The 19,113-nt window shown below is 38.3% G+C and overlaps 1 protein-coding gene across 1 annotated transcript in view; it reads right to left on the bottom strand.

The window, feature by feature from the left end:
• Window positions 1-576: 576 nt before the first annotated feature.
• ARFGEF3 (ARFGEF family member 3) overlaps window positions 577-19,113 on the bottom strand; it is an 86,395-nt gene continuing 67,858 nt past the window's right edge. The window contains exons 28-34 of the mRNA XM_007433314.4: window positions 17,910-18,086; window positions 16,367-16,481; window positions 15,600-15,702; window positions 11,884-12,015; window positions 11,049-11,179; window positions 7,958-9,185; window positions 577-5,975 (exon numbers count right to left, since the gene is read on the bottom strand). Of these exons, the coding sequence (XP_007433376.3) occupies window positions 5,784-5,975; window positions 7,958-9,185; window positions 11,049-11,179; window positions 11,884-12,015; window positions 15,600-15,702; window positions 16,367-16,481; window positions 17,910-18,086 (2,078 nt within the window). The 3' untranslated portion in view covers window positions 577-5,783. The remainder of the gene's footprint in view (window positions 5,976-7,957; window positions 9,186-11,048; window positions 11,180-11,883; window positions 12,016-15,599; window positions 15,703-16,366; window positions 16,482-17,909; window positions 18,087-19,113) is intronic.

Here is a 19,113-nt window from a genome sequence, read left to right as displayed (position 1 = left end):
CCACCTACAGGCAAGAGACAGAACAAATCCAATCCTCTCTGAGAAGACAGAGCCAAATATCTGAAGGAACAGGAACGAAAAAGTTCTTTGGCCCAGCCTTCTTCTCTGAAAGGGATTTAACCATTTCCTATCAGCTCAATTGTTGCAATAACTGAAAATCTGAGACTCTAAACCGATTAAGAGGGCTATGTTCATATATGGAGTCTCTCAGACAGAGTCATTAATGAAAATAAAACCGCTTGTTAGTGCAGTCGGAATACTTACAGTTGAAATCTTCACACAGCCTTTAAAGTTGAATTAAGGAAACAACAACAACAACTTGCCAAAATTCAACAACTTTCTGATAGCATTTAGATTCGGCATGATCCTATTTTCAGAATGACAACTGTGGATAGTCAAGTCAGTTGTCTCAACAGGACAAAAAACAGAATTGTTCCAAAATTAAGAGATGCAACAATTAGTTATTCAGTAGCACTTTTGTATTGTATTATTGATATTCCAAGTAAATAAATAAAATCTCCACACTTGGCAAATGCTTTAGTTTTTGTAGTTACTTTATTCTACAACACAAGCAACACAAATAATTATGATTTGTTTTAAAATATCCTCCTTTAAGAATTCCCTTTGAACAAAATATACACAAAATACATTTTGCAAAGTGGCTTACGATGAACACAGACACAAGAAAAACTGTTCAGATATGTCCCTCCCCCCCCCCCCCCACATATACCAAAAGAAGAAGAGGGCCTGGGGAGGCATTTTTATTTTAAGAGCACAAAGAAAGCTATGGCAGGATCCAGACAATTTGTCAACAGGTATTCCTCATAGACTTTCAGTGGCCACCATAAAACAAATGCAAAGACAACAAACTGAGGACCTACTTAGGGTCTCAATACATCCTGGACCTGTAGTTTTTTACACCCAACCTTTTTTCAACCCTTTAAGTGCTTAGAGCAGTGCTTCTCAACCTTAGCAACTTTAAGATAGGTGGACTTCAACTCCCAGAATTCCCCAGCCAGCCAATTCTGGGAGTTGAAGTCCACCTATCTTAAAGTTGCTAAGGTTGAGAAACACTGGCTTAGAGAATTACATTGACCAAAGTCTATGCACATTCAAGAGTAAAAGTTGGATGGAAAGTGGCCCCAAATGTCTTTGTCCCCTTCAGAATAGTTTGGATTCCTGTCCTTTCATGCCCACCGAATGGTACAAGCCTAATTGTGGCAAACATCGCATTTGATTTTTATTTTTTTAACAAATTGGATCTTTGGTATAAGAGAGCAGATGCTCCTTTGGGGGTTGTACTTTACTGTTTGGCATAGGATCTGTCTGGGGAAAGTGATCATTGCAGGAACTGGTTAAGATAATCAATAAATTGCTCAAAGAGTGAAGTTCCTAGAGCAACTTTCCCTTCAGTTAAGGCCGAGCATTTTCTCTCAGAATTGTATGCTACAAAACAAAACTCACCGGCTGCCATCACAGACAACAACTCTGCATATACATAACAGTATTGTGTGAAGGTTCTCACTCCTATACCTTCTGTCGCTGCTGACAGCATTTTCTCCTACTTCTGCCTCCAAATCAGGGGCAGCTGCTAGTAGGAGAGTATTTAGAGTATGGATATCAGGGCCCACCATAAATTGCACTATCCTTTATGGATGTAAACAAATAAAATGGATACAGAGCATCGATACATTCTGTGACTGCCCTCTGATTCCTGTAATGTGCAAATTCCATCCTAGATCCCATAATCACAACCCAATCGTTGCATAGTGAAGTGGTGCAAGTTTCTGCCCTGAAGAATGCCCTTTCCCCTGCCCATTTCCCATTTTGAGATGGGTGGAAACCAAGTCAGTGAAGGTATGACTGATTTTGCAGGCCCTACTGGAGAAATGTGATTCCCTGACCCAGGAGGGCCTTGCAAGATTGCAGTGCAAACATGAGCTCTGGGCTCACAAGAGCTTGGTCATTTGGAAAATGGGAAGGACAGACAGATCAGCGCACACATAAAGTCTAATGGCTCTCCACCAAAACGAATGTGTACCCATGGCTTGCAAGGCAGAAAGCTCCACAGGCAAGTGTGCCGCCCAGTTTTATGACATTTTATGACATAATAAGGCTATGGAAGTTGAAAGCATTAAAAATAAGAATCTTGTCCCTCCAGTCAGTGATTTTCAATTAAGTATCAAGTTAACTTTCTAGTTCCTCCCTTGACATCATCTACCAATCCTCAGAAGGAGGCACTTTTTCTTCAGGTTTGGCTGAACTTGCAGCCAACTTACATCTTAGAGTTACATAATACTTATAATCACCCCAAATACATAAATAAATAAATAAATAAATAATATCCTGATCTTCAGCATGAACTGTTGCGTATCTAACAGCAGCAATTGGAATGGTTTACAATCAATGGTCATTCTTGGTAGTGGCAGGAATGTTTAATACTTCCCTTCATCAAAATAAATAATAATCCATTGTTGCCTGCTTTGTAATAGTGGCCCTACCAGTTTGTTACACAGCACTTTGTTACTTCACACACACAATGTACAAGTAACCTATACCCAACAGGATAGTACTGAAAAGCAGCATTTGAAATCCAAACATTTTTTTTTCAGCATTCAGGAGAACAGATGAAGACATCCGGTGTGTGTGTTTCTGTCTTTTTGCTCAAGTGACCATGTTCAACAGATGCTTCAAAGTGACAAGCTAGAGTTGCATATAAGATCTCACTAACAAACAACGTAGGTACACACCATGTCAAAATGCTCCCCTAAAACACAGAACCATAGAAACACTGCATTATTTAAAGCTTAAAAAACAAACAAATAGAAAAATCAAACAATCATCTCAGGGCACAGCATTGACAAAGAATTTCATAATTCATAATAGACAATCACTAAGGTTCAGCAGCAGCTGACATAACTCGTACATTCAAAGTCCTCTGTTAGCTGAATGAGAAAAAGGGGAAGCAAAGAAAACAGTGCAGTTCACTGTTCAAGCAAGCTGCAAGGCATCATAAACCAGGCTGATTAAGGCTCTTCCATTCATCCAATGACTGAGATTGAAAATGAAGGCTAGCACAACAGGCAGTGCTGTGCTGTTCATAAGTTAGATCCCAACTGTATCCCAACATGGCACACAGAGGACTTTGCTGGTGCCCTCTAACATTTGCCGAGACAAGAGCTACTGCTCTCATTTGGGCATCTTCACCAACAATGGCTTAACAAAGAGAGGGAAGGCAGATGCAGGGTTTGATCATATTCATGTAAAACCTGATGGAAGTGGGGGAGCTCACATGCTACGTATTATTTTTGGAGCAGTGAAACATGACAGCCAGCTGTTCAGATTTAACAGTAGTTCAAGGGTGAGCTCCCCTTTACTGGCCTAGCTGGGATTCACTAGCATTTGGCTGTAGGCACTTCCACACCAGTGTTCTCAATTCCTTTGGGACCAGTTCCAGACCAGACTGATCTCGTGGCACTTCCTTTTGGAACTAAAGTGACTTAATCACTGGTTCCGCAGTCCTTGTGGGCTGCTGGTTTTCTCATTGACAGAATCTCATGCCTCCCCTGCTATCTGCCCAAGCTCATCTCCCACCCTGGCATCCTGATCCATAAGTTTCCAACATGGACATCCCATTTAGAACTCATCTTCCTTCACTCACCCACACCAACATAGGAATAGGAACATGAAGCATTAGTCACAGCTCTAAAGAATAGTGGCTGGTGGCAAAATTGTCAACAACATGTCATTTCACTTTTACCATTCATGGTAGTTTCTAAATGTATGAAAGGGTTGGTGCTGAGGTGGCTGGGAAACCTTTGGAGGATATTAGTGCTGTTGTTTGGATTTTTTACAATCAACCAAGCCTCACATAGCTTCCCATCACAGCAACTTCTCGGGGGGGGGGGGAGGGTGTGGTTTTTTGGGCAAAACAGACAAAGGCACAGAAATAAATGTAGTGAAAAACATAGAGGGAGAGTGCCAGTTGTTTTAAAATTTCTTTTTGTGTGGAATTTATGTTTCTGTATGATCATTACAGAGAAATTGGGTGAGGGGGATGAAGTTCTTTGCATTCTGCTATTGGTCAGCTGGAGGGAGAGAAAACACCAAGTGACTCATCAGGTCCCCTGAGCATTCTATATGTTTTGAGGTCTGAAGTTAAGACAATCATGGTCAATTTCAGTGTGAGAAGTTGACAGGGTGGAAATGCTGATGTGGAAGGCAAAATGAGGTGATAGCTGCCTTTCCCTAGGCTTACTGGGACTGACACCTCATTGACTGCTCCTCCCTGGAGCTGCTTCCACTCACAGCCACTCCACTACTCCATCACTTCTGGCTTCCCTACAAATTGCATACGGACTTCTTTCCTCTTATTTAAGAAATGTCTTGTATAATGGCCATATTATATAAACTTGTCTATTTCCCCTTCCTTGTGTATTTTTTTCTCAGTTGTAACTAGCCTATTAAATTATATACTAATCTTTAAAGTTATGGTCTACTCTATATACTGCAAGAAAACATTTTGTATGAATATAGTAAATAAATAAATGTGTGGCCTAATCTGTCCCATAGTTAACAGAATGTTTCTAACGTTTCTTTATATTCAGCTATGGATGTCAGCCAGCTTGGCTTAAGAAAAGAATGATGAGTGGATGATATTTCTGCTTGGCCATGAAATCATAAAGGTCACTAAATAATCTCTGAGCGCAATCTATTTTACCGATTTGTTGTACGGGCAAAAAATTGATAACTCTACATATTCTATTCACAAACCTAATTTTCAGATTCTTTTGCTCTGACAAAGAAGTCAGGCAATACAAAATGGAAAGCCTGAAAACAGAAAACGTGGGACACCTGTAAATTTTACGGCATTTGTTAACTTACGGTGGAGGGATGGGAGAGGACTATAGAACCAGAAAATCTAAGTAGTGTCACTGTTTGCAATTTACAGAAAAGAGAAAACATACATATTTTTGGTCTTAGGTTGGCATCAAAAGGAGAGAAATGATTTGAACTCATTTCTCAAATGAACATTTGACAATTCTACCAGGGGTTAACTATACAACTTCTGGATAGGCACCTTATAGCAATATGAAATAATCCGTGGCACCTACCTCTAAGATGGTAAGAACTTGTATCTGAAAACCTGGTACAATCACATTGAAAATATAGTCACTTCTTAAGTTAGGAGGTCTAATTTTCATTGCCTGTTTTAGAAAGGTGAGAATAAATGGGCCCATCTATTCATTGGTACATCTTTTTTTTTTTAACTTAGATGATTTAAGGATCAGATGCCTCATTCGAGACATAACAAAAATCTATACTAAAGACATCTCAGCAATCATTACATTCTCAATGGTCAGTCTTGACCAAGTCTATTATATGAATGTGTCCATTCCAATACTACTTGCCTTGCTCCACAATCTTTTTTGCTACCTTCCTGCAAAAGAAATTCTTTTTTTTTTTTGCAAAAAAATTTGCAATATCAAACATACTGAGCTTTCATATATCAGCCTGCCTGAAAACCTATTTCAAACATAATACAAAGTCTCCTTCTGCCATACTCTGCTCTGTCACATTCTCTGGTGTCATGAGTATGACTACACTGTGCTCTTAAGATTTATCAGCACGGGATAGATCTTGTTAGTTATTACTGACTAGCAACCAGGCAGATGTACATCCTTCTACCGTTTTTATAGATACGTTGTCAACAAATGCACTTTATTTGTATGCCTCGAAGTACATTAGATTCAGTCTCTATTTCATAAGGCAACCAAAGTTTTCTACACAATGATGTCATAAACCCTGCCCACTCTTCCCAGCCATTCCCTCAGAGCCTGACGAACCCGAATGTCTGTCACGTGGCAAGTCAACTGGCTGATGCAGGGGAATACTGCTGGCTGGAGGGCAATGAAGATCTGGTCTGGTAGGGATTGAATCTGGTTAAGAACGGTCAGAACCATGTTGGTCCATGCCTAAAACAAGGCAGAGAGAGAAAAAGAAGAGAGTGAAGAAATATATAAATCAGGACAATGCAAAAAGAAGATACGTCAATAGGGAAAACCTTTAGAAGGACACCTTCAGAAAAAACACAACATCAACGTTAAGTGAGAACACAAGCAGTTCAGTATGAAAAGTTGTTTTCCCAGGCTTGAGTAATAGGGCTATCAACGTAAGCTGCCCAAGGAAGGAGATTAATTTCTTTAGAGGAGTGACACTTAGCAAACCTTTTCTATCTTCTGGTACCATATCTAGTTGATCCATGCCAAGACGCATAAAGAAGCTAGCATGACAAACATGCCAAAAGTGAAAAACTAAAAGGAAATAACTAAAAGGTTCAACCACTGCAATGCGCTCTGTGGAGCTGCCCTTGAAGACTACTTGGAAGTTTCAATTTGTCTAGAACGCAGTGGCGCAGGCAGTGATGGGCGTAAGGTTTGCCCCGCTCGACAGAGAAACTCCCGTGACACGTGTGGCTCACAAGAGAGGTCCACTCGTGCGCAACGTAGCAGTCACAAGCAAAGCCAGGACTGGCTTGGTACATTTACATTACTCCTTTATAGTTGTCTCAATCCCCCCCCCCGCGGGCCCCGTTGCTAGGTTACATATTACAAATTAGATTGCAGATTGCCCCCTGTAATCCCCCCCTTCTACTGGAATGGCAGGTTCAGCCCAGTTCTCTTGTTTCTTTGATTGTTGCATGGTCGTTGCCTTCGTTGGGGCTTCTGTCGCGCGCCCAGCCAGGAGCATCCCCTCGCGCGCTGATCTCTTCCTCAATTCTGCGGCTCTCTCCTTTGTCTATAGCACCCGCGGCCCTCTGGCTTAACACAACGCATCCCCTCCAGATTAGTGAAGTGGCGCCAGGGGGCCCATTCATTAGCTTGCGGTTTCGCATTTCCTCTTTCTGCGCTAGCGCTCGAGCGGTGAAATTGACTAAAGCGCGGCTGGGCAAGTTCCTAGGCGTGCGGTGCAGGCTGAACCTGACAATGGGCACGCCTCAGAATGTCCATGTGACTCTTCTGCTTCACGCACTGCTCTGGTTACTGGTATGCTTCTGGGTACAATTCAAGGTGCCGGTTAGGACCTATAAAACTCTACATGGCACAGGGCCTGGTTACTTGAGGGACTGCCTATCTCCCGTGGGACCATCCCAGCCAGTTCAATCCAACATGATTCACACGCTCTGGCTCCCTTCAATTAAACAATGTCATCAATTGGGACCTGGAAGCATGCCTTCTGTCATGGTGCCTGCCCTCTGGAATGAGATTCCCCCCAATATCTATGTGGCTCCCACCCTGCTGGCATACTGGAAAGCCTTAAATATCTGGCTGTTCTCCCAGGCCTTGGGTTATGGTGGTTCAGGCCCCTGCCAAATTGTGTGTGGGTGTGGATAGCCGGGTCTGCCATCAGTTCTTGTTGTTTATTTCTTTTATTTTTTTTTCATATTTATTGTATTCTATTTTTATTCTGTTGCTTTTATTGTATACCGCCCAGAGTCAGTTTGGAGTCAGGTGGTGACTAAATTGAATGAATTAAATTAAATTGAATCAGAAAATATTGGATACTAGCTTATTGTAGGAAGTGTCACAAGGACCTTGTTGGCATTTGAATTAATCATGAAAAACTCCCAGAGCTGCATAAGATACTCAAATGGTTGTCGGGGTGTGTCACATGGAGATAAGTCAGAATAGGTCACTTTGGCCAAGAAGCTGTATGTGTATATTCTATATGTAGGTATCTGTGTATATCTTCATGTATACAACAATACCTGAACATTGTGCTAAAGGTGCCATATGCTTAAGGCTCATTGTGTAGTCGCACGTGTCTCATATTTTATTATATAATTGTAGGTTTCTGTTTAAAAACCAATTAGGAAAGCAAGTGCCCCAATATTAAATATTAAATCTCAAATTTAAAGTTCTTCCACTTTATTTCCTCTCTTCTTCTCCTTTCTTACCTGTATTTGTGCCTCACCATCCCGGACTGATATACTGAGTGAGCTGACAGTTGACCCGGAGCGTGGCCTCTTTTCTTGTCTCAGAATCTCTGGTCCTGCACTAAAGGAGTGCCTCATTTGGCCTTGATCAATCAAATTTTGTGGCCGTTGGGGGAGGGGTGAATCTGGCCCTCTTGTGCCAAGTGGATCCCCTTTCTTGTCAGCTTTCATCTCTTTGGAGAAATTAGCCAAGTTATGCTGCTGTTGTTTTCTTTTCTTATATTCTGTCATTAGTTTTGATATGGTTTTATCTGTTGCTATGGTGTAAATTTTGTTGCTAGCACTCTCCCACCATTCTTTTTTTCTGCCTTGGTCTTTCTTCTCCATTTTGGGGCTCAGTGGTGGAAGCAGCAGAATGTCTGTACTTCCCTTAGGAGTGATGTTTTCTGTGAGTGAGTCCCTAATCTGGCTTTTATCATCTTCTGAAGGGGTGTCTTTTCCAGAAAGGCCTCCAGTAGATGGTGTGGATGTTTCTGATTGAAAGGATGGAAGGATGAAGAAAGGGTCTCCTCTGAAGACAGGGAGCTCATCAGCACTATTTTCCAAATCCAAATGCATCTGAATGTAGTTATTACATAACTCCATGCAGAGCTTGTGAAGCCTTTTGATTAACCAAGCCCAGTCTGCATTGCTCACAGGTTGAACACTCAGAGATGGCAACCGGGCCCTCCACTGCCTCTTCTCCTTCCCCCTTGGTGGGCTGACTTGAGCAGTCTCTTCAAAAATGTCTTCATCTTCTGAAGAGCATTGTTGGGATGAATCGGTGCTCCTTTCATCATCTTCAAAAAGGATTTTCTTCACTTGTTCTGCAGTGATATTTTCCTGATTGGTCACAATAGCACAGATCAAAGCATGGAAGTAGATATTGAAGCTCATGGCTGACTGGCGGTACAAGTTGGCAGCCCCACCAATGCCAGATACTTTTTTGAGCAAGCATTTCAACCCAGTCCTTGTATCAAACTCTCTAGCTGTTCGGTATGAGTCCAGCAGTAAGTCAAAGATGACAGCCAAGTTCTGCATAGAAATGTACCTGAGGAAACCAGTGAGTTTGGTTTCTGGCAGTTGGTGTATTATCTTTTCTTCAGCGTGTGAGGGCGCTTTCACAAATTCTTCCAACAAAATATCATATAAATTCTGCAGCAGCACTTGGTGGGAAAGCAGGCTCACTACAATTGTTCTGAAAGGGATACTTCATGTAGCAGAAAAAGAAAGAAAGAGAGAGAATTTAGAATCTCAACATTTCTTGAATTGCTTAGTTATATTTGTCTTTTTCTCCAAGAAGCTTCAGGTGATAAGGTAATAATCACTGCATAGTTATTATGAATTTTTGTTGTAAACATTAACTAATACTGCTTATCATACTGCAACTTGTTCTTGCACTGTGTGGGTTTTGTTAATTGCTGTTGTGTTTATAGTCCTTTCATTGTGTTTTAACACTCTCTGGTGATGGAAATCTGGCATTTGTTTTCTGGCATTGAAGATGTGGCTTTCTGAGACATGCTAGGTAAAAGACTAGCCAATATAACATGCCCTGTTTCATGCATATTTCAGTTTGGAGGTAGAAGTGGTGGTGATGTTTTCTCTTTTGGCATGCATGCAAGCTTTACAGTGAGTTGTCACAATGTGCCGGAAATTCTGCATGGAGGGAAGATGTCCTTGGTACCATATTCATTACTGGTAAAATAGCAGATATCTCACTATGGAATATTTGCACGCCGCAGTGTGGAAAGAGGGAGGGGTGGAACATACACAGGAACTTTCAAGGGTTTCCATGTTACAAATGCATCTGACAGAGGTTGCAATTCATCCAAGAGCTGAAGTTGCAACTGTACTGGCCTTCTTCCTTGCTGAATTAGTCTGAAAAGGGTAGGAAAGCATCTCCCCTTTTAAAATAGATAGTCAGGGAACAGCAGTTCTTTTTAAGCAACTATTTAAATTTCTTAAGTAGCTAAGAGGATACTTTCGGTGGACAAATTTCTGTATCTCAAATGCCATTTAAGAAAATACATGATTTGGCTTTTGGCTTAAAATTGTGTTGAAGGAAAGAAACTCTGTCTTACCCAAGTTTCCTGTGTATTGGTTGCAGCATTATAAAGGAAAATCAGACAGAAAAAGAGAAACTCTACTAAGTGAAAACAAAACTGCAGTTCACTTCCTGATTCTGACATGCAAGAGAAGATAAAATAAGCAAGCAAGCAAACCCATGGTTGTAGCAAGTCTTGTAAAGAGGGACAATAGTATCCCTGCTTAAAAAAATTAAGGAGTTAAGTCCCAATCAGAATAGGCTGAGAAATGGGACAGCATGAATGTTATATATTATATTCCTAAAATGAGTTCATAGTTTGTACAAATGCTCACAATTAAACCAGAAATCAGGATTTAAGGGCTGTTGGCTTTCTGCAATAACTTCTTGAAAAAAAAAGTTTCATTGTACATGTATTCCCCCTTCCCTCTCACATACTTTGGCTAACTCAGCATTAAAGACGCAAATCTATGATCTGCCGTCAGCATCTGCATCTCAAGCATGGGTACCTGAGGAAGTTCACCACCACACTCTTATTCTGAGGCAAGACTGAAATGGCTGGATGTTCCAAGAATCGTGCAATCCCCCACTGCATGTAATGCTGGACTTCTCAAACTGTGGGTCAGGACTGCTTGGGGTCATGAGCAACTCAGAGAGAGAGAGTCACCATCCTTTTAATCTTGCGCAGGCACAATGGGACCATGGTCAACATTTGCTGCAGTCTATGCTCCTTATTTTATTGCAAAGCTTGAGCATCCCATGATGTACCAATTAAAATTTAAAGACAAAAAGCAAGTGGTGGTATATTTATTTCTTGTCCAACCCCATTCCCTGTGTTCACACACATTTATTTATTATTTAAGGGGGGCATGGTAGAGCAGAGTTTGAAAACATCTGATCTGCTGGATTATATATTCACACTGAGATATATCCAGATATAAATACAAGCATAAAGTGTCTTTCTTTATGCTTGTATTTATATGTTGCCTCATTTTGCTTGTGGTTTCATCACAGAAATGTGCCCCTTACCTTTTTTGTGAGTGGCCATTGGACTTCTTATCAGGAGGCAGCTCAATAATAAGCACACAAGACTGAGCATGTTCAAATCCTTCCTTGTTATTTGGTGTCTTTGGGGAGCACTGGGTGTCCAACATGAACACCTGTGGAAAAAATTGCACCACAATGCTGTTGCCTTATTGTTATTCAGGAACTAGAGGTAACTCAGCAGCAGAGCAAGCAATTTGGAATTAAAATGACACAAGCCCAGTCTTTGGCATTTTCACTTACTTCATCTCAGGTAGGAGGACTTGAGCAAGACAAGGGGAACTACCCTTGGGCAGAATACTCCCCAAGCAATTTCTGTTTGATGGATCAATGGCCTCACTTAGTAGCAGGCAGTTCCCTTTCGATCTGCACTGCAAATGGAGCTGTACAATAGGCAAAACCAACCCAGAAGAATAACTAATATCCCCACCCCAACACTCAAAGAATTATGTTTTTCATTTCAAAATTTTTCTTGGTTTTGCCTATCTAAACTTATTCAACTTGTCCATGGATCAATTGCTTGAATCTGAAGGGTGGTACACAAACTTTAAACATAAATAGATAAATAAAATCATACAGACCTAAGTCAGGGTAATTAACATTAGATAACTAAAGTCAGTTACATTACCAACATTAAAAAAACAACAACCACCTTTATAGACTTGATAATATAAAATCAACCCACAAGCCTGGTTAAAATGCTCAAAATGAATTCCAATTGATCTAGTTAAATCTAAGCACTGATTTTGTCAGAAGTCTTAAGAAGTCTTAAGAGTGCATCAGTGCACAGACCAGTTAAATATAGAACAAAGTCATTTACTTGTTGGGCCATCGCCCTTATTCTCCAGTATTCAGCTTCGGCACTTGGCGAGAGGGAAGGAGCTGCCATTTTCACCTCACAGGCATCACTGCTCAGATTTTCAGAGCCACTGTGGAAATAGCCCAAGAGATTCTACAGAGAGACAACATGTTGTAGGTATAATAATCTATATCTCAAACAATGTAAAAAGCTGAATAGTGCTTTCTCATATTACCCTATTACTAGTCATTCTTTCTATTTTCTAATATAAGAACTTAAGCTTGCTAGTATAGTTAACTTTTGACTCATACCACAACTATTTATTAAGATGGTTCATTTATTAAGATGGTGCAACCAACATTCACAAACTAAACACAGTTTGTTGAGCCACGCAACAAATGTTCACCAACATCCACTATAATGGGAAGCAGTCCAACTACACAACAGAGGCCAGGGGCATGTCAATATAAATTATTCTGATATGCTGATGATCTTTACTAATTGTGTAATGTCATTACCAAAGGTTACTGAAGTGAACAGCAACATGGTTTATACTCTGGTTACACTATTAACTGGAACAAGTTAATAATTGGTGCCTTTGTAATCCATTATATCTGTAAATTACTGTACAAGAATAGAATTCACCCTTTGTATAGATTCTATAAAATATTTTGCCTTTATATCTTTTCTCAAGATCTATCATAATACGATTATGGAGTCTGCTTTTGAAATCAAACTGACTTTCTATCTATATCAGAAAAATAAAAATAAATTTGAAGTTGAGATTACTGACATTTATAATTTTTTACAGTAATTTTATTAAAAATTACAATTACAACAATAAAAACTAATACAAACTAAAAGAATAAAAAGAATAAAAATAAAAAATAAAAGGTGCAGAAAAGAAAAAAATAGAAAGAAAAATAGAAAAGAAAAAATAACAATATAGTAAAGAAAAAGAAAATAAAAATATAAATTACTTCCCCCTTCATCACAAGTATAAACAATTTTAGTAACTTATCACCTTCTCTTAAAATACAACCAATGATCTCTTCTTCCCATATCCCATCTTATATCTATAAACAAATCCTTAAAGCCTCGTCATTTCAGTCCTGATGTCAGCAAAAAGGTTACCAGAGATAACAACATATCTATTTTAACCTTGATCAAATAAACCAACTTTAATTCCTTTCTTTTACTTTTAACAATCTTGATCTTTAGTCCCTTCAAATAAATGTCCTAGAACTTGATTTCTTTTCATTTTTTCTTTGTCCCTTCTCACAAAATTCTTCAAAGCTTTAACAAGCCTCTTTTGTAAGTCCAATATGGGAAAATTATCCAGGTCACTCTCTTGGTTTGTTATTTTTATATCTATTATTATTATTATTATTATTATTATTATTATTATTATTTTGTACATCCAGTGTAACATCTTTTTCCATGTCATTCTTGTAGCCTGTCATTTGTAAATCCACTTTCAAAGCAGTCTCAATCTTGTCAGGTAAAACTTGTTCCTCTTCCATAACATCTTTTAAACACAATCTATAGAGGTGGACATTCTTAAAATTAACTTCTGGGTCCAGTGTTCAAAAATATCCTTCAATGTGTCCAATGTTAAAATATTTTGGTTCATTCTGTACTTGTAAGTCGAGTTTGAGTGTTCTTCTCCTTTAATTGTAATCTTTAGTTCCTTCTAGTTCCCTCTAGAATTTTTAAAGTCTTATCTTATTTTTTTAAAAGAATTCAAAACAAAAGCATTGTCCCATGGGAAGGATTCTTTATAATTAATTCCAAAATCTTATTTCAAATTTATCTCGACCCTTAGTCCATTTGTAACTTCTAAGTTTCTAAATCAAAGTTTTAATCACCCTTTTGCTGTTTATTCTGCCAAGTTTTTTAAAAGTCCTTAAACTTGTATTTAAAACTTATTTCATTAAGGATTGAAGGAAACTCACTCGGTGCTGTGAAATGTGTTGATCCAAAGGTTCCTAATAGCTGAAAAGCAGTTAACAAGCAATTCTAATCCAAAAATTATTAGAAAAGGAAGTATGAAACCCAGTGTTCTTTCAAAGGTGCTGACTGAAGTTAGAGCAAGATGTCTATTCCCTTGTCTTCCAGAGCTCTAAACCCACTGGAGACCACCATCTTGCGGTCTCCTTGCAAGGAGCAACTATCTGGAGCACTTGTGAGTGAGCTCAGGTCCTCTTCTTGTCTGGAGAGGAATTATCAAATAGCCGATCTACTTGCCGGCTCTTCATTCTGCAATGGCTGTTGACTCTTCTTTTTGCGAAATCAGATTTAGTCCACCATTTCTTCCCCAAAAGTCGGAAATTACTGATATTTACAATTCATGGAATAAATTATTGGAATATCTGATAATGGAACATCAACGGAAACAAGTCTTTAAAAATGTTAAATTTGTTTCTTTGGTCTTGAGATTGAAATTAATTCATCAAAAGATTTTATTCCAAGTGTATTGGACTCTTCAAAAAATGCACCAGAAAGGATGGAGTGTAGATTTTCTTTGCTAGTAATTTCAGAAATTTCAGGGTACATTAACCCATATGATTTGGTTGTTGCTATTTTTGGAATAATATTGTAACATATATAATTAGATTCATGGTAAACGTTTTCATGTTAAAGATGTGAATGCTATCTTGAATTATATCACAAAACTGAAATTTGGCTATTTTTGAGGAACTTTGGTTATACTGGGCATTGGAAATAGTTAAGAGAATTATACTGAGAGAGTGCAAATTTACTACTAGTCCAGACATCATGGACTGGATTCAACAAATGTGTAATTTATCTATTTTGGAAAAAGCATTTTTATAATAATAAAAAATATGTTGCCTTTTGGCCTAGATTTCATAATATTCTATTAGAACAGACAATTTTATAATTTGATATTTTGTTGTGAAATAATATATGATATATTTTGGTAATTTATATTAATTTACTATATTATTTCTTAGGGCTTTTTTTTGTTTGTTCATTTTTTTCCTTTTTGTTTAGGTAATATAATTTAATAATTAATTTGATTATCAGTTAGATGGGCCTATATTACCTTTTTTAACATTTCTTTTTGTGTGGGTTTTTCTGGCCATAAATTATTCTTTGTGTACTTTTTAAAAAATTTCAATAAAACGTAAAAATAAAAAATAATTAAAAATATAAGAATTGAATTAATTTTATGTTGTTATTTATAATTATAAGGATTTATTATTCATTGGGTTTTTTGTCATATTTATTTTAATCACTATAAGATATTTAGTATTTTTTTCTTTATTGTATAATCGTTTTTTTCTGTTGGCACTTTCTGTCAGCATTTTTTTAAAAAAGGAACATGGTCAGAAAAAGAGTAAAAAAACTGAGACAATCACTCTGACTGGAAGCCATCCATTTTTATAAGCAATGTAAAAATGGGCTGCACTTCAATTGCATAGGCATGGCTACTATCTTGACTTTTTTTACTCCCCCCTTGTGGATAGACCTGAGCATGACATCTAGGGTAAAGGGGGTCCACATCCTGATATACGGTGGCTGATGTCCCCATGAGCACACCTACCTTTATGAAGTTGTGAGTTCAAACAAACAACGCTGCCATATCAGTATTCATAAAATGTATAGGAAGGAATAGTGCGTGTATGAATAAATAGCCACAGACACACTCACACACAGCAGAAAGAACCACCCATAACTGTTGAAAACAGTTTTTAATAATATATAGGCTGTACCTTCACTGGTTCAAGAGTAGTTGAAAAAGCATCCTCTAAGGCACAGCAGGCCAGCCTCCACATTTCCTCAGTAAAAACAGGGCCAGCTGTTACTAGTACATATCTGTTGAGAAGGAAAAAGATTGTGGAAGACGTAGATATCTGATAATCCTTTGGGTATGATCCAGTCTCCACTGGAATCTGCTTGTACTTTTTCAACTTCACCCCTCTTCACACCCTTAAAATCTCTTCAGGGAGTTCCCCAACCCTTCAGAGTAGCTGCACAGAAGATGTGCAAAGGCCTACACAGGCAAAAGGTAGTGGTCTTCTCTTATTCTAAATGTTAAATTATTCAGTTATGGGAAGAAGAACACTGGATTCCACCCCTTCAGTTGACAATCAGATTACAGTCCTTATTAAACTGCCAGAGAATTGTTGAAGAGACTTATGTGCTGTCAAAGGCTTGAGTCTTTGTCTGCATTTGATTTTCATGTCCATGTCACCCAGGAGAGGTTCACAGAAATAACAGTCATTTAGCCAGACATAAATTTATCATGTACCATCAAGATGTTAGGTAGAGAAAACATATCACAAAATGAAAGCAACAACAACAATAATAAAAAGAGCAACATAACTTCCATTGTTTCTTGAACCTTTCATTTAGTGTTAATGAAATGAAATGATCTGTTTGGATAGGAAACCATCAGGACTTTTAGATACTTGAACAACACAAATATTGATTTACTCCATTCTCGGTTGAACAAATACAGAAAGAAAATCTGTATTACCTGATACATGAGCACCCAACTCTAGAGATGGTTTCTGTGGGTTCTGCTACACAAGCTACAAGTAACTTGAAAAGGTCTTTGAGCATTGTGTTGATCATATTCTCATAGCCAACATCTAAAAAAGAAAGAAAAGTATTACTAAAAGTAAAGTCTACCTTTACTTCTTGTGAGCTCAGAGAACATCCATATTATTTTTTTGAAAAAAGATATGGAACTGGTCTGTTTCCTATTAATCCAGCCTAGACCCCTGGTAATTCTGGTCTCCTATCCAAGTACTAACCAAGTGCTACAATTCAAGTACTTAGGTTTTTGAGATTAACCAAGTTTGACTAGGTACTGCCATATGTATTAGGGTTTTGGTATTGATTCATGAGTAACCAAATTTAATGTATAAGTACAATTTGTGAACCATCTGAAATTTTATTCTTAGACACAATTTGTTATTTCTGCAGAAGATATTCTTCAGTCTTGATAAAAAGCACCATGATTGATTTTAATTAATTGATTTTAATCTAGAGATGCTTGCCTGCCTGAGATCTACTGTGCAGTAGCTGATAATATCACTCTGCGGAATAAATAATATTTTGCTTTCAGTCTCTGGCTTAAGTCACTTAGCTGTACTTTAGCACACCTATTCCCTATCATGCAGATATCATATGGCAGTCTATGTAGTTACAGAAGCATTTAGAAGCTTTGGATATAAACTATTGCTGCCAGTCTAGAGAGTGTTATTCTAATTTGTGGCTATAATTGTATTCACACTGAGACTGTATAGTTTTGATACTTCAGTATAAAAGTGACAACCAGCTATTCATGGTGTTGATTGTCACCTATGAAGCCCTACATGGCATAGGACTAGGTTGTTTGTGGGATCACCTGTCTCTGATTGTTTCTGCTTGCCCCACCAGATCTGATAGGGTGGGCATGCTCAGGCCCCCTTCTATTAATTAGTGCTATCTTGAAGTACCCAGAAGATGTGCCTTCTCTGCCATCATGGTGCCTGCCCTGTAGAGAAGGATCCCCTGGAGATCCAGATGGCCCTGACCCTGTTGACCTTCTGTTAGACATTAAAGACCTGGATTTTCTCTCAAGCACTAGGACCAGGTAGTTAGGGGAGGCCGTTGAAGGAGATTTATTTGGACCTCTGATGCATAGTATATTAATTGATTTATTATAATTGTTTTTAGCTGTTTCAGATTACTCCTGTTTGGGTGAGTCTGCAGTGAGATGAGTGGCCATATAAATTGTATGTATGTATGTATGTATAAATAAATAAACAGGTTTCAATTTTTTTGAAATCTGTGAACAAATATTGAATTTCCGTTTTTGGAATGTCAGTTTAAACCAAGGAAATCTGGCTGAATTATTCCATTTTCTCCTTGTCTGCTGAAATATGGAATATATAAACATAGAAACTAAACTAGTTTAATATAGCTCCTTTCTCACTTCAATGGTAAAGCCACATGATTTTGATTACTCTGCATGATTGCATGATTCAAGTTTATTTGCAGCAAGGTTAACAAGTGAAACGTGCCCTACTCACCTGAATGTATGAAACTTTGAATGTGCTCCACCACTAATTCACAGGAAAGGCCAATGGCATGTTTGAAATTAGCAGAAGCCCCATCCCAGTAAGAATGATCGCTGTGGCTGCGATGAAGCCAAAGAGACATTGTAGGGAGCAGGAGATGTACAACTGCATAAATACCAAATCCTGGGCCTAAAAGATGAAGAACAGCAGGATAAAGGATCTCCTCCCCCTTCAAATACATGCTTAGGTGAACTCATGTCCTCACTCAGGGTGCTCCATCTCGAGAGAGACAGAGACAGAGAAGGAGAGGGATTTTTGACTGACTAGGCTAGAGAGGGAGAAGCTACAGACTTCCAGCTATTACTGAACTCTAATTCCCAGCAGTCTCAGCCAACATGGCCCATGGTAAGGGATGCTAAAGTTAACCTCCACAACACCCCAAGAACCACAGCTTGCCTATTGAGAACCAGGTAATGAAAGTGGACAGGAAAGAGATGATGGAGCTATTAACTGAGCAATTCTAGCCATCTTCTTCAATTTTCCTTTTTGCATCAGGAAGACATGAAATACATACATAATTCTGTATACTACCTAGAGCCTCTGGAGTGAAGTGCTTTATAAATCTTACAAAACAGTGAATAAATAAAATTGACATATAATGTTTCTAAGCTTAATGTGATAACCAACCTTTAGTTGATTTCTCTGAAATAAACAGGTATTCTTTCTGATCTTCAGTATAGTCACATTAAGGAAATGCAGTATAGACATAGTCTTTTATTGACAATAGATTTGTAAAATGGCTACCAGCTTACAATAGCTTTATTTATGAATTTATATCTCCTTTATGAACTTATATCCAAGTTGCCTACAGTTAAATAGCCTAAAACTATCTTACTGATCTGGAAAGAGAGAAAGCAGTGATAAAATGGTAATTCTGGAGGGAGAGTGTCAGAATTTTGGAGCTGTTTTTCCCCCTATTTTAAGAGATTTGTTTTTAACTTAATAATGAGTTAAGCCAATTGACAAAACACGCACACACACACGCACACACATGTTGGCATTACTTGTTTGCCATTGACTTTTGGCAATGTACTCTTAGGAGGTTCAAGGGATTGCAAAGGGCCTTGGGCACCCAAGTACTTCCTATCTCTATCTTAAACCTGTTCTTCCAATTTTAAAATAATTTAATTTGGGGTCAAAAGAAGTACAGTAGCAT

Source organism: Python bivittatus, unplaced genomic scaffold (genome assembly GCF_059951505.1).
Source record: "Python bivittatus isolate LINGU-HERP-01145 unplaced genomic scaffold, Pbiv_v1 ctg000020_np1212, whole genome shotgun sequence".
Lineage (NCBI taxonomy): Eukaryota > Metazoa > Chordata > Lepidosauria > Squamata > Pythonidae > Python > Python bivittatus.
This window is presented reverse-complemented; position numbering and strand designations above follow the sequence as displayed.